Source organism: Empidonax traillii, unplaced genomic scaffold (genome assembly GCF_003031625.1).
Source record: "Empidonax traillii isolate 1590-97213 ecotype Southwest subspecies unplaced genomic scaffold, ASM303162v1 scaffold98:size2021230, whole genome shotgun sequence".
NCBI classification, from domain to species: domain Eukaryota; kingdom Metazoa; phylum Chordata; class Aves; order Passeriformes; family Tyrannidae; genus Empidonax; species Empidonax traillii.
The window spans coordinates 1,229,490-1,251,725 of NW_020955291.1; the positions used below are offsets into that span (position 1 = coordinate 1,229,490).

General features: G+C 36.6%; 1 protein-coding gene across 1 annotated transcript in view; it reads left to right on the plus strand.

Annotated features, from left to right (window-relative positions):
- The window catches only part of GALNT1 (polypeptide N-acetylgalactosaminyltransferase 1), an 86,909-nt gene that overhangs the window by 28,330 nt on the left and 36,343 nt on the right, over nucleotides 1-22,236 (plus strand). The window contains exons 3-4 of the mRNA XM_027881886.1: nucleotides 14,795-15,030; nucleotides 21,171-21,345. Coding sequence (XP_027737687.1) covers nucleotides 14,892-15,030; nucleotides 21,171-21,345 — 314 coding nt within the window. The 5' untranslated portion in view covers nucleotides 14,795-14,891. The remainder of the gene's footprint in view (nucleotides 1-14,794; nucleotides 15,031-21,170; nucleotides 21,346-22,236) is intronic.

Sequence of the window (22,236 nt, forward strand, 5' to 3'; positions counted from 1 at the left end):
TACACAGTAATAGTGTGTTAATTAATTCTTAACCATGGTGTGATCATGTGGCCTGGCGTCTCAGACATGTCTACTCTCTTCTTGTCAAGATTCTGGTATTTTCAGAGAAGTTGAAAATCTTTCAGAAAGGGTATTGAAAAGTAATTTTAAATGTCTCAGAGCACAGAATTTTCAAAGAGTCTTAAAAAAGTATCTGATCTCTGATCTGATTTAATTTTTTTAAGTGATTGTACTACACAAATTCTGCGGTTTTCAATTAATTTATAGCTAAATTTGCAAAACAGTTCTGTCATATTCCCTTTTTTAATGTTTTCTGACAGATTAACCTTTTTATGGTGACCTGTTTCTCTCTTGGCTTCTAGTCATGAATTAATTTTGAATTGTAAAAAAGCTTAAGTTGCTACAAGCTTTGTACCTTCGAAAGTCATGTGTCAAATTAAATGCACTAGCTGCTTTTCACAAAGTGCCTGACAGTTTCTGCAAAACAATTGTTGAATAAGCACCTAAGTATTTGAAGAAACTTAAGTAATTTAGTGAAGTCGGATACATGCCTGCCATACCTAATGTTCTGCCAATTGTTTTCTCTATGCAACTATGCAGAAAAAATGTTACCATCTCTTACAGGTAAGCAAGTGAACTCTTCCATGAAATAATCTTTCTACCTCAAATTACATATCACACTCTTCATATTTCTCTGGACTGATGCACAGCACAAAATAACCAATTCTAAATTTTATTTGCTTTCTTACCTTACTGATGCATTTCCTACATCTTGACAGGGCTATTTTATTTAAATTTTTCAAACTTTTTTCATACTAAGGTGAAAACTTACAAGTTAGGCCGTATGGAAAACCTTTTTTGGAATCACTGACTGTAAGAGTTTAGTCTTGAAATTTAACATGTGAGTGAATCTGCCATTTTTCTTCTACAGTATTAAGAAATAAAATCCAGCAGCATTTGAAAAGCATTTATTACAGAAGAATGAAAACACAGCATTTTCTTTTGAAAAGGACTGTGGTTTAATAATTTCCATGATCTAAGTGAAAACTAATATTTTGCAGTTTTACTGATTTTTTTTGGTTTTCTAGCATTTTTTTTCACAAATGAACTCAAAATATGGTAGGTTTGTTCTTATTCTTAAAAAGTGAAGATTTTTGAAGCTGTTAACAAAAGATAATTGCTGTTTTCTGTAGAACTCATCTTTTCCATACTACTGCTTTTGATAAAATAGAAACTTGAATGTCAATTTTTGTTTTTTGAGAAAGTTGAAAGTTGAGAAAAATGCTCAGTGGTTCTGTTTAACCAAAAATTTACACCCAATCCTGCACAAATGCTGTGGTAACAGTGACTTGATAGGGCTACTCAAGAACCTATTTAAATTTATATCCTCCTATTTGCAAAACTTTTTTCTTCGTGTTAACTCTGCCAGTTAATACCTTATAGTGAACTAGGCTCCATGGTCAATTAAAATTTCTGTAATTTGGTCCATCATTTATAATTGTCTACTTTTACAGTTACAGAAAGGCATTTTGTGGATAGCCTGGATGTGTTCCAGGCTTTTTGAATCATACAGGCTGCGTTATATTTCTCAGATAGGTGGATTCTTAACTTCTGCTTCTTTCTCCTTCTTTTGTTCTATGGTCTTGAGTCCAGCAGCAACAGGAGATCTCTTTACCATCCTATGCCTACTTTACCTGTTATCTTCATTTTTTGTTTGTATGGCAGCAACCTAGGAGATGTAGATGTAAGAGCAATGGGGAAGGAGAGAGCATCTGCTTGCATGCTATGACTTGGTCATAGCTGCAGCCTATCTGAGAGTTAAGGGTACTTTGCTTGTTTGAAAAATACAGGGGAAAATGCAGTGAAAAAGAAAGGAAGAGTAGACCTCTGTGGTGAGAATGTCCCAAGATGTGAATCAACCCTTTGTTCAAAATGGACAGTACTGATACTTCTGTAAAAATTCTCTTGTACTGTCAGGTTATCACAGGTGCTTCAACATATAAACCTCTGTAGCTCACCTGAAGTCTGAATTCTGGAGTTTAAGGTCTGTTGCTGTGGAAATACCAGTACCATTGCTGAAGACCAATATGCCATAGGGACAAAGAAAGTATCCAGGGCACTAGTGCTGAAGAAGAACCATTGCTGTATTGATCTGTTTGCCAACTATTCTAGCAACTTCTTCCTTTCAGTTTCTTCTTTCTTTGTATAGTCTTGCGAAATTATCCCAAGTGGTAAAGGATTTCCAGAACTCTGCTTTTATTATTCTGCCTTTTTTAGCTTTTTATCTGACAGTTCTTTTCTTCTTGCTCACCTACTCAAAGTAGAACTCAAAATATGGATATTGCTTACTTTAGAAAGACTTTACATGGACAAGTTTATGGGTCCTTGAAGGAAATCTCATGGTTGTTCTTTTTATACCATCTGTACATTTGCATGGATTAGCAATCAAAACAAAGAACTTAGAATGGTGGCATTTCTCAATCTTGTATTGTCAGCAGTTCCTGGGAAGACAGAATTAAGAAAAACTACATCTAAAACAAGTGAGTCTAAAAAGGAAAGGGAAGGATGGATGTGAAGAATTTTATCCTTAGTGAAAAACTGTGCGTGTTAATTAAGTACAAAACAGTTGTTAGCAGCAGAAGTTACCTGCTGAGCAGACAGCTTTATGATGTGAGTACAGACTTATGTGTGAATGTAGGCTTAAAAGCTGTATGGCCTTTCTGTATAAATGCTGCCTTTTTCTTTCTAGGTAGACTTTATATTTGCATATGGATATAGCCAAGGACCACAAGTCTTTGTGAGGAACCTTGCAAAAATTTCATGAATATATCATAAAATGGGATGATGCTAGCTTTCCTTTTTTTCTCCATATGTATCTGATCAGTCTTTTCTTTCTAGAGAAAGAGAAACAAGCATATGTTCTAATTTTTTTTCTTTTTTTTGATGATAGGTTTTTTTGGAAGGAGATCTGATGTTTTCTCTCTGTTTCAAAAAGTGGTTAACCCTGCAAAGCTGCTGAGCTACTTTTGATTACAATTCTGGTATTTCCCAAGACATGGGATGGGAAGTAAAACTTGCGAACAAAACCTTTGAATTCTTTACCATTCCTCATTTTACTTGTGGTTAAATAACCCACAGTATGTTAAATAAGTGTTGCCCTTATTTTTTCAAATTATATTTCCTAATTCTTTAAGTCTTCACAATTAGTCACATGCATTATCCTGTCAGCAGTTTTTAACTCCATATCTGCCTGTATTTGATTTGTCAGCAAGTTCTTCAGTTACTCTAGGCAGAATTAAGTCAGCTTCTCTAGGATAAACACCCAGCATGAAACTTAATGTTTTCTTTACCTGTGTTTTTTTTCAAAGCTTTTCTTCTGAAACACAGTATTTTGAGTATTCTCCAGATACTGAAGGCAGAGAAAATGAATTCTTCAAAGTTATTTGGTATTTCTCAAGTTTCCCTTTAGATTTTTTAGTTTATTGTAGAAAGTTTGCAGGATTGAAGGTTTCTGTAGTTAATCACATAAGCATGATTGAATCTTTTGACTGCAGTTTACCCAGTGTTTCCAGAAGTCTCCTCTGTAATAATTTTTTTCTAATTAGCTGACTCTGCTTTACTTTAATTCAAATTCTTGCCTATTAGTGATTCATCCTTAATGCTGACTATTGGCCTATGTAATTTTCTGCCATCTCTAAAAGTGTTTGAAGAATTAATGAACAATTTTATTCCACTCTAGCTTTTGGCTTTGATACATACCTAAAAAATAATCAGAAGCTTTACGGAGGTTGGTTATTTTAGAACATCTGAGACTTAGCTTGAAAGATTTCACAGTTTCTCGCAACATACAAGGAAGTTGTCAAGAATGTCTTGTATAAAGATTTATTCACTTGATTGTTCAGAGTCTGCTTAGGTCTTTGTCTATGAAAACTATGTAACTAGCTTAGTGATGATGAATTCTCCTGACCTTTAAGTAGTCTTAGATTTCTCCCTGAAATTTGTAATTCTTCAGTGCTGATACCAGAGTTTCTAGTTTTCTTCTCTTCTAACTTCTACCTTAATAGCAGAATAGAGAATAAATTCAAAACTCTTTTATCTGTGTTTGTCAGTGTTTTCAAGAAGAATTTGCTTATTCCTTCAAAATACTTCAAAGTCAAATGCTACCTGACATTTTTGAGTGTTGACATGAGCAAACTGAAGAAAGTATCCTCTGCAGAAAATTCTATTATTTGACATGTCTGTATGAAGAGTGACCTATTGATAAGGATAGTATTCATTTTAGTTTAGTCTTAGCTGGTAAATTCTGAGTTTGGAGTTGGACATTTTAATGTAGAACTTTTAAAATATTTTGAAAGTCAGTTTGATTTTCTGGACCATGCAGAAACGTTATAAAGGAAGGTGGAAAATATGAGCACTGAGAATATGAAACAGCTTACTATGGTTTTACTTCCACATGGTCTAATCTAGTGCATATGATTTCTTCAAGATTGCTGACAATACTAAATTTAATTTTTTTCAGAGAGAATTTTAACTATAAAAGAAGTCCTATCAGCTAGTCTGTTCTACTTACAGGTCATCTGGCACCTGCCAAGATATTTAAAGTAGTCTGTGGAATATATGACTTCTTGATTATTAGAAATTAGAATATTCTAATAAGGCCAAGTGATGCTGCTTTTGGCTGGAAGCCTTCGTGCTGTGTTACGTCATGTCACAAGCCTGACTATTTAAGACATGGAGGTGTTTACAGTTTTTTCTTGCAGACAGCAAATAGTATACTAATAGCTTAATCTCTACTCCTGTGACACCATTCCATTACAATATAAATTCTGGGTAGTTCAGCATTTTATTTTTTAAAAGACCGTTTAGATCTGATAGGGAAGCTAAAATTACTTAGTTTTAAACTGTTTCTTCTGAGTAATGGTGAATTTAAACGGTCTGTAGCTCACATGACGAAATTGTTTTTCTTGAGGAACACCTGTGTTGATGTGACCTCGATTTTCCTCTAAAAGTCTTGTAGTCTTGGGATTGAAAGACCAGCTAGCACAGCTCTTCAGGGATTTATTAAAGATTGGAGTCAGTTTATAGCTCTGGGATGCTGATTGTCAGGAGTGTTGCTGTGCTGAAAAAGCTAGTGCTGGGTGTCACCATCTGTGAACCTTCAAAAAAGACAAAAGCAAAGAAAATTCCATCTCAGCCTTCTAGGCTGCTGTGAAGGGTAGCAGAAGGCTTAAATAGGTCTTACTGATGCATCTTTTCCCATTAGCTATTACATGTCAAGGGTTTATGAGTTTGGTGTTTAAATCATCTCATTCTGCTGTTAATAACAAAAGCTTTTGACTCGTGAATTGCTCAATGTCTTCATGCTACCTGTGATACTCACTGATGAAAATACTTCCTGTATTCTCTAGCTGGCTGCTACTCCTAGTTAAGCACACTCAGTAGCCCTCCCGGAGTGCACATGTGAAGTAGCTATGGCTTTGAAGAGGAATATTTGCTCTCTGCCAGCATCTGAGGTGTCAGTAGCCCAATTTAAGACTGCAGTTGTTTCAGGAACAGAAATAACTGTCTATCGGATTATAAATCTACTTTTCTAAAAGTATTGCCTATTCTGCAGCTGTCAGGAGAGGCAATATCTGCCATTCAGTATGAGATGGAACAGATTTGAATAGCGGGGGTTTGAACTTCCCTGCCAGGACTGTAATACTGTAATAACTTAAAGCCTATGCAGACACTTTCTGCTCTTTGCTTCAAGGTTCTGTATATCTGGGTATTCATTTTGTTATGTGTTGCAGTTAACTTGGACTAATGATGTACTCCAATTATTTGAAGAAGTACTGTAAGAAGATTTATAGGTTTTTTTTGTTACAGGATTGGCAATATTAAGTCATGTATACTGATTACTCACTGGACATAATAGGAGTATATTTTAAATTTCAGAGCAGTTAAGAGAATGGAAATGTATGAAGGATCCCTAAATGAGATGTCTATTTTTTTTAGATAATTTTCATTCAACCTGGAGAGCAGACAGAGAAATAAAATTGTTTCCTCAGACATTTGAGAGGTACTTTAAAGTTATCAAATAGACATCTAGTGACTCTCAGCTGTTTATATGACAGCATTATTCTTTGTACTTCTATTGCATTCTTAATTTCCAAATTTTAGCTATCCGTTTGAGCTCTTGTAATATTTACACTGATATTCTGATAAAGAACAACTCATCTCCCTCCTGGATCAATTTATTCTTTTTCTTGTATAGCAAAAATTGTTGTAAAAAGAATGCAAATCCAAAATCTGTGGATTCAATTTGACTAAAATATTGTTCATCCGGTTCTTTGAAACCTAGGCCATTCTGCCTGCAAAGCAAGATAGGGCTTTCTTTAAGTCAGTCTAAAAACTATTGACTTCAAGTATGGCTGGGGAAAAATGTAATTTAAGTGATTTCAGAAGTTTTCATTTGAGGAGTTGTGCAAATAATCTTTTTATTACATTCTCAAAAATTATCTTTTGAGGCATTTTAGCATACCTACAATCTCATTTGAGAAACCATTAAGCACTGATTTGCAAAATGATATACTGTTTTCAGATGTTCCGTGATTATACTAAAGATGTTTCTGAAAGCTATAGGTACCAAAATACCAATGTATTTTCAATTAACTTCTCACATTAACTGAAATAACATGATTTTAAAAACCTTTTAATTCCATTTAGAAATGTTATTTCCCTACTATATATCTGTAGAAGAAATTAGAACTAATCTTAAAAAAAATTAGAGTTTAAGTAAAGACTATTTAGGTAAGAAGGCCCCTTCCAACTCAAAGTATCCTATGATTTTCTGATTCTAAATAAGGAGAATCAGAAGTACACAGTGACTTAGTTCCATACAGTTATAAAGAGTTGGACAAAATTGTGGATGGAGTGCATACCCATTGTTCTGGTTTTGGTATTATTTTCCTGTGTGATGGGATAGATTTTAATCTCTCAAGAGCTTCTGTTTTTATAAGCCTAAAATGCATTCTTTTTATTTGTAGGAAAGCGTGTACGAACCAATAGCTTCTGCCTTTGTGTATGAAGTTCATCCTTGGTTTTCAACTGTAGTTAGCTACTCCTATGTTTGTTCTTCCTTCATTCCAAGGCCTACAAGTTTTAGAAACATAATTGATATTTTTTCAAATGTCAATTAAAAAATTGATTTATTAATTGAAAAATCTCTTCTGGTGAATTAAAAGTATAGTCTTACAACACAGAGCAAGAAGAATAGAAATTGATTTTACTAACCTACATTTCTCAGATTTTTCTAAGAATAGGACTGAATGAATTGTTTTTATACCGCTTCAACTAGTATGATGTTTTCTATCATCACCTCTTCAGAACTTACTTGCTGAATTGTACCGAACTAAAACCTTTCAAAATCCATGAAATGGACATAGCCTGATGAAAAGTACTTCTTTTTTATTAACTTCTGAGCAGTAGAGTACTGGCATTCTTAAACTCATCAGTAATTTTTTTGCCTGTTGAAATTTACTGGATGCAGTTGTGTTTCTGTGAAGAAGGTGCCAAAAACACACATTTTCCACAGGTGATGGGTTGACCTTCATTTTGAATGTTTTTTTTTTTTTTTTTTTACGTTTACTCTTATAGCATTGAAAGGTGGTTCTTTATTTATTGTCAAACTGGCCTGTTTACTGATGATCTGATAGTAATGAGCCCTCTGCAAACAAGCACTAAAACCAATTTAACAGACCATGGGCCAGCCAGTAAAAAAAGAAAAAAAAAATCAAACCCCACATCAGTACAGTAGCAAAAGTAGTTCTGAAATCCAGTTGTATTGTTGGCATCAATTCTGTTTTGAAATATGGGTGTAATCAACTGGATTGGTCCCATTAATAGTTCAGAGATATGGAGTTGTAGACACTGCTCATGACAATTTGCATTGGCTTCATTTTTTACAAGTGTGCTCCAAAATCTGTACATATGCCTAATATTTTACCTTACAGTATGCCAGTTTTTTCTCCCTCATTACTAAGTAGACTGAGAAGCTGAAAATTCAATTTCGTGTAGGCCATCAATCTTTCCTTAGATGCTGTTCAGTTAATCATTTTCCATTTGGCTTAAATTGATATTAATAGCTTAGACATAGCAAATGTGGTGTCAGGATTTTGATGAGCCCTTACTTTGTGCCAGCTTCTGTGTATTCATATCTGAAAGTCTAGAAAACAAACTTTACGTCAGCTTTGTCTGGTTACGTGACGCATCCAGTGTAGAATCCTGATTTAGCTGTATAACGGCAATGAAGTCCTTTGTCAAGTCTGTTACAAAGTTGTATTGAAGACTGATCACTAGTACAAACAAAGATGAAGTTGATCCAAAGATAAAAATGACTGAATAGTTATGTATCATACTGAAAAAAGAGTAAGCTTTCTTTCCTATGCCAACTGTGTTGGTAAAAGAGGTGGTAAAGTGAAACAATGCTCTTTATATGAGCAGTAATTTTAAAGATGACCTTTTTCTATAGTGTCAAATGTATCAATGATTTTGTCACAGAGTGAAAAAAAAAAATGCACTTGACCTTCAGAAGTAACAAGACTTGAACGTACACATTTTTCCTCTTTTCACTTTATTCTTGATAAATTACAACCTTTGTTTTTACCCTTTCCAAGGTGTTTTTAATACTCCTTTTTCTTCCATGGTGTAAGAGTTTTGTCATCTACTATCCAGTATTTCAAAGGAATGAAAAATACTTGGTTTTGCAAAAATTTTCAATTTTATTATATTGCTCAGTAGGTAAATACAGTTATTAAACCTATGCATTTGGGGATTATTTTTGTGGTTACTGGACTTGTTTATAAATGCAGTTAACTTTATTTGCCACAAGAACACACTGCTGATTCATGTTAAAATTACTTTCAGTCTCCAAAGGTTTCTTTCTGCAGAGCAGCTTTCTAGCATGCTAATACCCAGCTTCAGCACTGTGTCCATTTCTGGGCCTCTCAGTTTAGGAAGGACACTGAGGTGCTGGAGAGTGTCCAAAGAAGGGCAACGAGCCTGGTGAAGGGACTGGAGCACAAGCCCTGTGAGGAGAGGCTGAGGGAGCTGGGGTTGTTTAGCCTGGAGAAGAGGAGGCTCAGGGGAGACCTTATCACTCTCTACAACTACCTGAGAGGAGGTTGGAGCAAGGTGGCTGTTGCTCTCTTCTCCTAGGCAACCAGAGGTAGGACTAGAGGGCACAGTCTTAAGCTGTACCAGTGGAGATTTAGGTTAGACATTAGAAGGAAATTGTTTAGAGAGAGAGTGATCAGACATTGGAGTGGGCTGCCCGGGGAGGTGGTGGTTTCACAGCCCCTGGAGGTATTTAAGAGGTTGGATGTGGCACTTAGAGCCATGGTGTAGCTGTCAGAGTGGTGTTGGGTCATGGGCTGGACTCAATGATCTCAGAGATCTTTTCCAATCTGGCTGATTCTGTGATATATGGATAATAATCGCAGAATCACAGAATGGTTTGGGTTGGAAGGGAAGTCAAAGATCATCTAGTTCCAGTCCCCTTGCCACAGGCAGGGATGCCACCAGCTAGATGAGGGTGCTCAAGGTCCCATCCAGCTTGGTCTTTCATGGAATAAGGTTATTCTGTGCTGCATGGAGGACTTTGTACTTGCATTTATTGGACTTTTTGAGGTTTCAGCCTGTCTGTTTTTCTTGTCTTTTGACGTCTCTTGAATCAGCCACCCTGGTCCATTCCTGCATACTTGTTTAATTGTATTGTCTGCATGCTCCACCTCAGTTGAGTGTCACCAGCAACCTTGCTGAGCATGCATTCAGTCCCATCTGCCAGGTGCTTAGTAAAGACATTAAGCAGTATCAGCTCCAGTTTTGGCCGCAGACAATTACCACTGGAGATTGTCTGTCAGCTGGACTTTGTGCTGGTGGTCTGAATCCCTAACGCCTGGTGGGCCAGCTAGCAGTCCACCTTGCTGGTAGGCCACTTCTTCAGGTTGAATTTCATTAGGGTCTGAAAAAGTCCTCTGGAAGACTGTCACAGTCCCTGTTGTAGTTAATGTAAACAGCAGTCACTACTCTTCCCCTGTCTACCAAACCAGTTCTCTTCTTAAAGCAAGCTGCCAAGTTGTTCAAGTAGGGTATAGTTTTTGTGTTGCGGTGATTTGTTTGGGATTGGGTTTGTTTTGTTTTGTTGTTTGGGTTTTTTTGTTTCATTTTGTTTGGGTCTTTTGTGGTTTTGTATGTATGATTTCTTCCATGATCTTTGCAGGGACTAGAGTGAGACTGACTAGCAGATGGTTTTCCAGATTCTTCTTTTCCTTCCTGATGATAGCTTTTTTTTCTAACCTTGAAGCAACTCTGGATCACCATGACCTTTCAGAGATGATAGAGAATGACCCTGCAGTAAGGTCAGCCTGTTCCTTCAGCAGATTCAGATGCTGCCTATCTGGTGCCATGGAATTGCACGTGTTCAAGTGGCTTATGAGATCCCTGAGTCAGTCTGTCTGTACTGCATGTGAAGTTTAGCTCCTGCAGAGTCCGCCACTGGACTCTGCACCTAATAACAAAGGAGGCAAAAAAGGCACTGAATATCTTGGCCATTTCTATGCTGAGCACTGGACCTGCATTATTCTCAGTCTTTTTTTTTTTTCCAGTATCCTTAATGTGCCTTTCTTGTTGCTGCTCTTGTTTCTTTTGAACTTACAGTCCAGGATTATCTGAAAACCTCTCCACATGCTCAGGAAATGTTTCTGTAATTCTCCAAAGCAGCTGTGCTTCCAGTTTGTGTGTGTCACAGAAGTAGAGCAAGAACCTCTCCATGATGCTGCATGCCTCCCTGCAGTTCCTGGCCAACAGCTGTCACTCCTCAAAGCAGGTCCTGTGGTCTTAGAAGCCTGCCTTTGAGACCACCCGTGCAGCCAGGTGTTGACAGGTTGTGTGCATGCTTGCCATCCCGCTGGAGCATATTTTGCCATCCCACTGGAGCAATTGAGGGAGCAGTATCTGGATCCCATGCCTGCTACACTCTGCTGTCACACCTCTGCTGTCTCTGCTCATATGCTCAGGTTCGTGTGGCACCTGGCAGCGTCATTGATTCATACTTGAATGAATAGCCAAGGGGTGCTTGTCTAAAAGCTAAACTCAGGCAGATTCATCAGTCTTTCAACATCATCCCAAGCAGTATAACTGTTTTGGAAAGGCACATCCACAGGCTTTCCTTCTGTTGCCACAAGTCACTAATTTCCTGGATTTGTCTCTCACTCGCTCCCTATTTTGGGAGTCTCTATCCACTTATCCATTGAGTGCAATACCTAGCTGTCTCTTCTTTCTTGCATCATGGGGCTCAGACTTGTGGTGCTGCAAGGTCTCTTTGAAGATGCATCTGCCTCCTGTTCATCATTGCTCACTTTGTCCTAAAGACCCTTCCACTGAAGAAGCAACACCTCAGGAAAAGCATCCGTCCCATGGGTGAGGCCACCACCACTGCTTCAGCACTAGGGAGAAGATGACATATAGCCCAAACATATAGCGCAAGCCCTGGATGGTGGAGTCCTCTTCTCAGACCTCTGGGTCAAGGTTCTGACGCTAAGAGCTTTTGTTTCATCCGAGTTTCTGGGCCCCCCTGCTTCACCACTGTGCTGTTTGAATTCTGCTGGTAAGCAGACAGGGGGACTGCTGTCATAAAATCAGTGGTAACAAAATCTTGAGATGGTAAACTGCCCAAGGGAGTGAAAGGTTTCATCTGAAGGTAGAGGGAAGGGCCTTATCAATGGTAAACAGTGTGCTGAACTTCTGCATAACCCTCTCCTCATGACTTCCCTGAATCCTCAAAAGATTCACAGGGTTCACAAAGTGTCTCTTTGACATTTCACTGAACTGTCAAAGGAATTTCTTGTGTTAGAGGCAGATATACCAGCCTATGCATTCTGAAACACTTGATATGTTTAGTATTTTTATGGACAGAAAGTCTAGGTTATGATTATGATTTTCCCTGTGTTTTTCTAATTTGAGAATCCCTAAGCACTGTGTTCCTGTGTGTTGTACACTTTCTTTTATAACCTAATATCTCACAAGTCTGAACTTCAAGAAGTCTGAGACTATAAGAATTTATACAGTTTTCTTTCAAAACATGTTATGTTTTATTAGCATTTGTGTTCCTTAAGTACAAGCAGGATAGTGGTATGGCTTGATTCTTTACCAAGTCATTTCTACAGTGTCCTGATTTGGAGTAAAAGAAAACTATTGTATGGAGAGTTTAAGTGCAGTCATACTATGTCAGAGAGATCTTGTCTGTTTACTGTATTCATTTTTTCTAGTGGTTGATATACATATTTAGGGAAGAGAATAGGGGAAATTGTAAGGATACTTCCTCCCTGTACTCTCCTAGCATCCAGTGACTTGAGGTTCACAGTCAGGGACTGCCTGAATTAGGGGTAAGGACTTGATATTTGATAGCTGATGAACAGACTTGCAGCACTGGTAGTTTGTGGTGGCAGGCAGTTCCCCTGTGTGACAACACGTTGTTGGGAACACATTCCTTTTCGTTTTTTTAACCTCTTGCTGCTAAATTCACTTGACTTCTGCCACTATAAGACAGAGGAGTAAAAGGCAGCAGTTGATCTCCATTTACCATCTCCGTAAAGCTTTTGATTTTACAGACCTGCCACTTGATTTAGGTTACATCTTTTCAGCCAGGAAAAATGCTACTTTCATCTTATAATGAAGCTGTTCTCTGTTGTATTTATCCTTTCACACTTCTCACTTGTTCCTTCTAATCCTTCTATATCCTTTTTGAAATGACAAGACTGGATGTTCACACAGCACTCAAGATGAGAAAGCAGATAGTATTTAATGGCATAGCGTTGGTTTGGTTTCTGCTCTCTATTTAGTAGTCTGTAACTAATTATTTTTCTTTTACTGCTGCCGATAGTTTTACAGAACTTTATAGTGCAGCTCCCAAGATCCAGAGTTCAGGTCTATCCTCGTGTCTATTTAAAAATAATAAAAGGCACCAAAAAACCAACCAAAAAACCCAAACAAACAAACCTTAGGACTTTTTTCTTAACATACCTCGCTTAAAGTTTTGTTGTGGTAATTTTGTCCATTTTATCCTCAAGTTGTTAATTATAGATACTTTTGTAGTTCTTAATTTCATATAGCCATCCCTGAACACTGAAATTACATAGATGCAAACTAGGATCCCAAACAAAATTCATTCTTGACATTTGATGTTCCCTTATGCAGGAAGCAGAGGAATATATACCCTTCTAGCACTGTTCAACTGGAAGGCTTCGATGTTGCTATGCCATCCAAACCTATGCTAATTCAGTGTATATGGATGCATGGATAAGTCTGCTGCCAATAAGAAGAAATAAGCTGTATTTAGAAGAGGGTTGTCATCTTATTTTCCCTTCAGAAGGCTGAGGGGAAGCAGTCCCAGCTGTGGCCCCTGGCAGCTCCTTGTGCACCCCCAGCCTCCTTGCTGGTGGGGTTGGGTGAAAGGCAGAAAGGCCTCTACTCTGTGTAAGAGCTGCTCAGCACTGACAAAAACATCCCCGTGTTACCAATGCTGTTTCCAGCGCTAATCCAAAACGTGACCCCTACCAGGTGCTTTGAAGAAAATTAACTCTACCCCAGCCAAAACCAGCACAACGGCTTGTGATTAAAGTTCTCCCTTTCCATGAATTCTTTAGTTTACACTGAAAGCACACACGGAAAACTGTGTGCATGTACCTTTTAAAATTCTACTATGCATTTGTAGAGTCTTACTTTCCCTTTATAAATTAAGAATATCTGCAATTCTAATTTTAACTAGTAAGCTGTCCCCACTGGGAAATGTTTTGAGAGTACCTTGAATTGAAATATGTCAGCAATGGCAGGAAAAAAAAAGTTAGTAAAATGTTAGTGAAAAAAAAAAAAAAAGTAAAAATCATATTTCACTGTAAGTGACCAGGCTCAACACTTCTTGATTCTGCACTACCAGTCATGGAAATAAGCAGTCTTTGTAACAAAGTTTCTTTGTAATTGAGTAGGGCAAAAGAGAATTTCAAAGGTTGGCATTCTAAAATTCTAATGTGTACATATTGAAAAATGTATAAAGGTTTGCTCTCTAATCAAGCATTAAGCTATTAAAGTCACTGTAAGTTTCAGAATTATTAGTTGATACCTTTAGCTTTGAATACCTAGTAAGTGATCATGGTGGCTTATGGGTACTTTGTTAATCTTGCCTACTTTGCCAAAAGGGATGTTTATTTTTGGTTTACTGGAAGCGAAGCATTTGTCTTTGTGACAAATGTGTAATGTGCCGTTAGACCCTATGTAAAATAGAGGCATTTGTAGGCTAGTATTCCTAGTATGGGCCCAGAAAGTCAGTGTGCACTACATGGGAGGAGCATGAGAAATACTACCCATGGGCTTCACACAGTACAGATTGATACTTTGCTTCCTAGCATGTTGCTGTTTTTAATTTGTTAAGGTTGTTCTGATTTCCAGAGAATCCAGAGAGTTCTAATTTCATTCGATGTGCTTACCTTCTTTTCCAGTGACACAGGAGAGGACTGTTTTGATCACTCATTTTAACATTTCAGATAATGAATATTGACATAGTAAAGGGCTGGAGTAATGCTGCTTTAATTGACCGTGTTCCCTTAATCTCACTGGAATGCATAGAGCATTCATTTTCTTACATACAACATTTGGTGATTAAATTGCTACCTTTGAAATGGAGTTAAAATTTCTGCTTTTATCATCTGTTCTCAGGTAAATTTGGTGACTTTCTTTTTCATTTTTTTTCTTTTTCCAGATATAGAACGTGATCTCTCAAACTGGATTAAAACAACCTGTTGATATTTTTATTTATACTTTTTTTAATTTTTTTTTTGTATTTGACTTAAAGTGCCATGAAAAAATTTGCATATTGCAAGGTGGTCCTTGCCACCTCTTTGGTTTGGGTCCTTCTGGATATGTTTCTATTGCTGTACTTCAGTGAATGCAACAAATGTGATGAGAAAAAAGAACGAGGCCTGCCTGCTGGAGATGGTAAGTTTTCTACCTGAGTGTTCTTTAAATTATGGTCATTTAAAATTACACTCTTTTTAAACATTTGGGATTTTTTTCCCCCAACAATATAGCGTTGCATCAGCATTTAGGTGTTGCGGAATGTTCCATGTTTCTTTGAATGACAAGGAAATAACCACATTGCCTGAGATGTGTGATGCAGACTTAAATGCTTAAGATGTAGCATTTTAAGCACTAATGTAAATGAAAAAAATAATAAAACTATGCAACAAGAAGTTCAAGAATGTAAGCTATGTTAATATGGTCTAAAGTATATTTTCAGTTTCTACTGGTGAGGAAGCAAAGACACTATTATCTTCACTAGACTTGGTAGTAAAACAAACTAAACCAACAACCAAGCTTACTTGTCTGCCTACCCCTGCAAAAAAGACCTCAACCAACCAACCAAATCAAAAAACACCCCATCCTCCAACCCCACCTAAGCAAAAATTTGGACAATGACTATAGCAACAAGGTACAATGAATATTATAATGAAAATAAGTTTATGAAAATAAATGTGATTAACTTGGTTGGAGAAGTGACAAATGAGAATATGCTTATGTATGCAGCTTTTTTTAAGTGACAGCTTTATTATTGCAAGCTGTAGGTCTTCAGAGAAGCTTTCAGTTTTGTTATCGCCGTCTTAGATTTTGAGTACTAGTTAGATGAGCTGAGTATGGGGTTTCGTTGGGGTTTTTGGGGTTTTTTTTTTGGTTTTTTGTTGGGTTTTGTTTGTTTGTTTGTTTTTGAAAGCGTTACTATTTATGTTGCCAACTTTGTTTTAAGGAGGTCAACATAGTTGATCACGTGGGAGAAAGGGTTGGTGTAGGGAGATTTCTCATCCCTGAAATGTCTCAGCATATGCATTTAGAACTGCAGGCGGTTGCCGCCTCCAGTTCATTTGTGAAACATCTAATTTTGTAGTCTGGTGTCTCTCCCACCTGAACGGCTGTGTCTGTGTTTCACTGCTGATATAAGAAACTTATGCAGTGATACTAGTTGTTAAGTCCAATCAGCCAATTGTACTCAAGATTAATGCTTTCTATCACAAAAAACTTTCTCAACTGTCAACATTTGGTATGGGCAACCTTGACCTTCCTGGGAAATTTTCTGAAGTATTTTAAGAATAGTGTTGCTCTGTTGCAGAATAACACTGGGGAGATATTTAGGAAATGTCAGATTTGGTTTAATTGGGTTTTTTCCCCATAATGAAAACAGGTTAATATATCTCCACAGAGAATAACAATGTGTAGGAATGTAGAATTTCTGTGCTCAGTATCTCTGAGCTGTTGTTTCCACAACTGCATGCATGTATTTTAGAGAGGTTCTAATTCACGTAAATTTTGCAGAAGGAACTTAAATTTTCAGTTGCTTGCATTTAAACTTTTGGGTTTCTTTTTTAATAAGAGGAACAGGAAAGTGATGAGAAAAATATTTAGGCTTATGTAGAAAGTATGTCTTTTATAGAAATTCAGTCTTTTCTTTGTTCTGTTTTTTTTTTTTTTCCGAAGTTTGGAAATTTTTTTGATGGTAAGATGACTGACATGTTGTATAGGAACAGATCCACTTAGTTTGATATTTTAATGATGTTGAACTTATAATGACTTTATAGATAAAGTCAGGGGGGGGAACTTTCAGGTGAGGGAAAGCCTGCAGTTTTGACAGATCAGTATTATGACTTTCCCTATGCAACACTAGCTTTACTTAGGTGAGTACAGTCTTCATTCTGACCTTTCTCTAATCTATGTGTGTTAAAATCCTTGATATCTTTTTAGTATCTTATGGTTGACTGGTGAACAAAAAAAACCCCCAAAAAACCCCAAACCAAACCAAACCAACAACAACAACAACAAACCAAAACACCCCCCCCACGCACACACACACAAACCCCAAAACCAAAACCCCCCAAAAAACCAACCAACCAAACAAAAAACCCCACACAAACCAAGCAAACAAAACCTTATGTATCATTTTGTACGTTTTCTTGGGGTTTTTTAAACAGCTGACTTGTAATAAGGTATATGCAGAAATAGGTCTGCTAGAAACCATGGTTGTAGTTGACCCTGTGACACTTCCTTTTAACCAAATTGCATGTTTGATCATTAATATTTTTACTTGTTCCAGTAGTTTACCAGCTTGTAATCTGTAGTAGATTGATTCCTGCTCAGAATGTCTAGAATCTTCAGATAACATTGAGGCTATTTTTTCTGTGAAGCTTTTATCAAAATCTGCTTTTTCACTTCACTTTCTTCACTCCTATTAATTTCCATAATTGAATTAATTTTCTTGATTCAGCATAAATTATGTAAGAGTTCTGAATTTAATAGCCTCTTGTCCGTGTCACTCTGGTATATAGCTTCACTTTGCAATTCATGGAAGAATTCCATAGCATTTAATGAACCTACTTGACATATATGTAAGTTTTTCTGAAGAGTTTTTGTTTATTTTAGGTTGTGCTTGTCTAGTTGTAAAAATTGATCTTTAGCTATTTCAGCAGGAGCATTTTGGGGATAATTTTGGACAGTTTGGGCTTTCATGAAGTTAGGATGTTTTCCATAGGAAATGAGTCCTTCTTTACCCCCTCTTATAAGTTTCTTAAATGTATGATTGCAAATCAACTTCCAGCTTTGGCACGTGATGTAGTTTCTAAATAAACTTTGAAACTCATTCTTTTTCCCTTTTTTTTCCCTCAAGGTCCATTCCTCTTGTTTAATTATTAGAAGCACAGGATGGTGGGGAATCTTTCAGACTTAGTATTGGTATTGCAAGAGTCTTGTAGTCTCAGCTCCTTGCTACTTATGCTCTTTTCTTGAGCAATGGCAAATTTAAAATATGGCCAGCCATTTTTGTCAAGTGCCAGTCAAGTCTCGTGTTCTGAATTTTGAGCTCTGGTAAAGACAGAATCTCTAAATTTTGTCTTGGTTCTGAGAGATCTCACCTGCATGAAAAAAAATCCTAAGAATAGTGAGCAATTTCAAGATATAAAACACAGGTTGAATTTTTGAAAATGCCAACTGTTCATTGTAAATCAGTTTTGTTTTCTTAAGGCTGAGGTGTGTGCAAGAGATAGAACTTCTCCTAACTTTTACCTGTCCAAACAGCTTTCCTGCAATTATGGTGATGCCTCCAAAGTGGTCCCTAAAGACACCTCACCAGAAGAATCCACCCCTTTAGATGGTCTTAGATTTTGAAGAATCTGGCTTTTATCAGGCATATTGCCTGGTAAAAAGAAATTTGTAGTCCACAAACACAAGCAGTTCCTTATTTTTAATGAAGATCTGGAAGAGATCAAGCCCCCGTTGAAACTAACGGTTTATTGATACAAATAAGAAACGTCTCGGAAAACATTACTAGATTTCCCGTTGGATCAAGTGATGATTAATGACTTAATTCATTTAGTTCTGAAACTTGTAGCTGTAAATTAAATTTCTGTTTGTTAGAAATATGTCATCAGTACATGTCCAGAGTCCTTCAAAGGAAATATTTTTTTCATATTTAACTGACAAAAGAGCACTGTGGTTTGAATTCTTAACAATTAGTATTAGTCATTTTGGGAGAACATTGTTGGTTTCTGCTTATGTGAAAACCACGTGCTGTTGAGGGAAAACAGAAAACCATAAAAAAAAGCAAGAGAAGATGCTTCTCAGAAACTTAAGAGGGTTAACTTTTCTTGGAAAGTCATCACCCTGCCTGTGCACCAAGTTTGACTGCCTTTGCATTTAATGAGTTGCGCAAAATATGTGGATCTGGTTTGTTGTTGCAAAATTTTTCTGCAAGAGAATGGAGTACATTACTGAGGTAAAATCTGCAATCAAGTAATATGTATTTACTAATGAAATTTAAAAATTCAACTGATGCATTTGTGGAATTTGTACACCAGGATCCAAGTCACTAGTGTGCTAAACTCTCATCCGACAGCAAGATCTGCAAATGTGACAGATGAGTTTTCAGTTAATTTAGCTATTTAATTTAACTGGTTTAGTGAATATTAAGGAACAACTGGAAGTGTAAATGAAACAGGAAATTATTTTTTCTTCTAAATAGGTAATTTGGTAGGATAAGAATTGCACTCTTCAGAGGTCTGAAAAACATGGAGAATATAACTATATTCTGAGAGTTTTGGTTTGTTTTAAGTATGTGGAACACTCATTGTCTAATCATTTTCTGTCTAAGTGAATGATATACTCATTGCTATACAGTTAACAAAAATGATTCTGGTAATCCACATAAGAATACCAAGCTGACTATATAAAATTAAACCCAAATAATTACCTTATTGTATACCATAATTTTATGTTAATTTCATCCTAAAAGGCACAAATTCTAGTTTAAAAGGTTGTGAATTGCAAATCAGCAAGTTTTGATGCAGGTTCAATCATACCTCCTTAAGAGGCAATGATGCAAAGCAAGCTGCTTGTTCAGTTTCGCCCATGGCCAAAACAAACACCTAGGCCAATCTGTTCAGGATCTGCTTGAACATACTTATTCTATCGATTTTCAGTGTTTGAGTGGCTGGCTCACAACTTCTAGAATTTTATAGCTCAACTGACAGTTGTGGGGAGTTTGGTAAAAGGAGAGCACCCTTATGGTGGGAGGATTTTCTCTGCTAAAATGTTACTGTGTGAATGCAACTAGTGCAATTTCTTCAGGTACTTGAAAATGAAAGTTTCTCAAGGAGCATGTTGTGCATGTTACCGATTAGCACTAAATGCAGACTGGCATAAAGTCTTATTTATTAGTAATGTATATTTTAAGCCTCAGTGTTTCAGCAAGGATGGAAGGCTTGGGCTTTTTTTTCTTTTTTTTAATTTTACTTTTATTCCTTATGTGACTATTTGCTCTTGGCATAGGCTTTAGTTACACTGTGCTATCCAAAGATGCAAATTAAAGGTAATTTGAACCTAGGCTTATTTCTAAAGGAATTTGGTGCCTTTCTTTTAAAATACTTCCTCTGCTTGGGTCCAAAAGTACTATTTTTTAAATTAATATTTCTGCTGAATTTGTAAAGGAGTAATATACTTAAAATTCACTATTTTGGCATTTCTTTTCAGAAGAAAAGTGAACGGTACTTGTAAAGAGAAGCGCAACTTTTTAAAAGACATTTGGTTTTCACTAATTTTGTTTAAACCCCCAAATAATTCAAGAGTTGGATTTCTTTTTTCCTCCCTCTGTCCCTCTTCAATTTGATCAGATATTTGATACTTAGGATTTTGTTGGTTTAAAGATATATAGTGTTACTGGTTTGAGTACTAATGTTAAACTCCAAATGTAATTTTGTTAACTAAAAATAGTGTTAGTGCAAACAGGAGAAATCATTTCTAAAGTGTAAAGGCCAATGTCATTCTGTCAAAATAAAAGCGCGGAAATAAATGTAAAGCTACACTTTTACTTTAGAACCTTTACTGTTCTGGAACATAAGACGTTTATCACAGAATCACAGGATATCTGGAGTTGGAAGGGACCCACAAGGATCATTGAAGTCCAATTCCTGGCCCTGCACAGGAAAGCCCCAAGAACCACACCATGTGCCCGAGAGCATTGTCCAAACAGTTCTTGAACTCTGTCAGGCTTAGTACTGTGACCACTTCCCTGGGGAGTCTGTTCCAGTGCCCAACCACCCTTTGAGGAAAGAACCTTTTCCTAATATCCAGCCTAAACCTCCCCTGACACAACTTCAGGCCATTCCCTTGGGTTCTCTCACTGGTCATCAGAGAGAAAAGATCAATGCCTGCCCCTCCACTTCACCTCATGAAGAATGTGTAGACTGCTGTGCAGTCTCCCCTCATTTATATCCCAGATTTTTCTTACACACACAGGCTTTCCTGGAAAAGTTGGATATTCCTTTACAGAAACTTTAGTAAAGTCAATTATGATGTAATGATGGATAGAAATAAATCCTTTCTGTTTTTTGTTTTTTGTTTTTTTTCACATGAATTGTGATGTCTAAGAATAGCTCTTAACTAGTTCTGTTAAACTCCCAAATGTGAAGATTTGTTTTCACTTTCAAAACGTGATGGGGTTTAGGACTGTTTTAAGTATCAGTGTTTCTACAGTGTAAAATAATGTATAAACAAACAAATGCAAGCCTAAAATTAGTTGGTAATGTTTTATTTATTATTAGTTCCAGAACCCATACAAAAACCACATGAAGGACCTGGAGAGATGGGGAAGCCTGTGGTCATTCCTAAAGAGGAGCAAGAAAAAATGAAAGAAATGTTTAAAATAAATCAATTTAATTTAATGGCAAGTGAAATGATTGCACTCAACAGATCTTTACCTGATGTCAGGTTAGAAGGGTAAGTACTTTATATTGTATTAAAAATGTACTTTTATTTAAAGGAAGACTGTGCAAAGAGTAATCCAAACCAGTTCAGTTCTGTAAGATATAACTTTCAAGCAAACAGTAGGATAATTTCCTGTATATAAGATACTTTAAGATTGAACAGCAGAAAACCAGTTTTCATTGGTGATATTTAACTTCAAATCTGATTACAAGTATGAAGCCTGTTCATGGAATAGAAATTAATTTGGTTGAAAGAAAACAAAGTTACTTAAGACTTGGTATTTCAGGAAAAAATGACTTATTTGAAAAATTCATGCACTGCTTGTAAGGAGGCAGACTAAAATTCTGCGTTATATAAAATAGAAAAGATTGGGTAATGAGAGAAGTACTTTAAAATTTTGTTACCTAATGAAATGTGCTAAGCCTCATTTAGATTGCATTATAATGTTTTCTAATATCCATCTGGTTTGGTTTTGATCTTGCCTCTGAAATATTGATCCTTTCAGAACTATTTGAGTCATAAGTAATTAAAAAGAAAATTGCAGCCTTGTTTTAAAGAAAACTGAGCTTGTGTTACTCTCCTGGGATGACTCTGACAGAGTAGCTGATGACTCCCCCCACCCTCATCCCCCCTTGTTTATGAACGGGGCATTTCAGTTGAATAAAGCTCATGAAATGAAATTTTCCCAATTATCTGCGTTTTCCTGCAAGAATTAGATGCTTATAGATACCCTATTTCTTTAGAAGCTCTTCTTTGCTGCTATATACATAAGGCCTAGCTTCTGGGTGAATATGTTTTCATCTCCTACCTCAGAAGATTAATATTAACAGAATGAGATAAAGCACTGTCTGCTTTTCATTTTTAATGAGTGATAAAGAGCTGTTTTGTAGGTACCTTCATCTG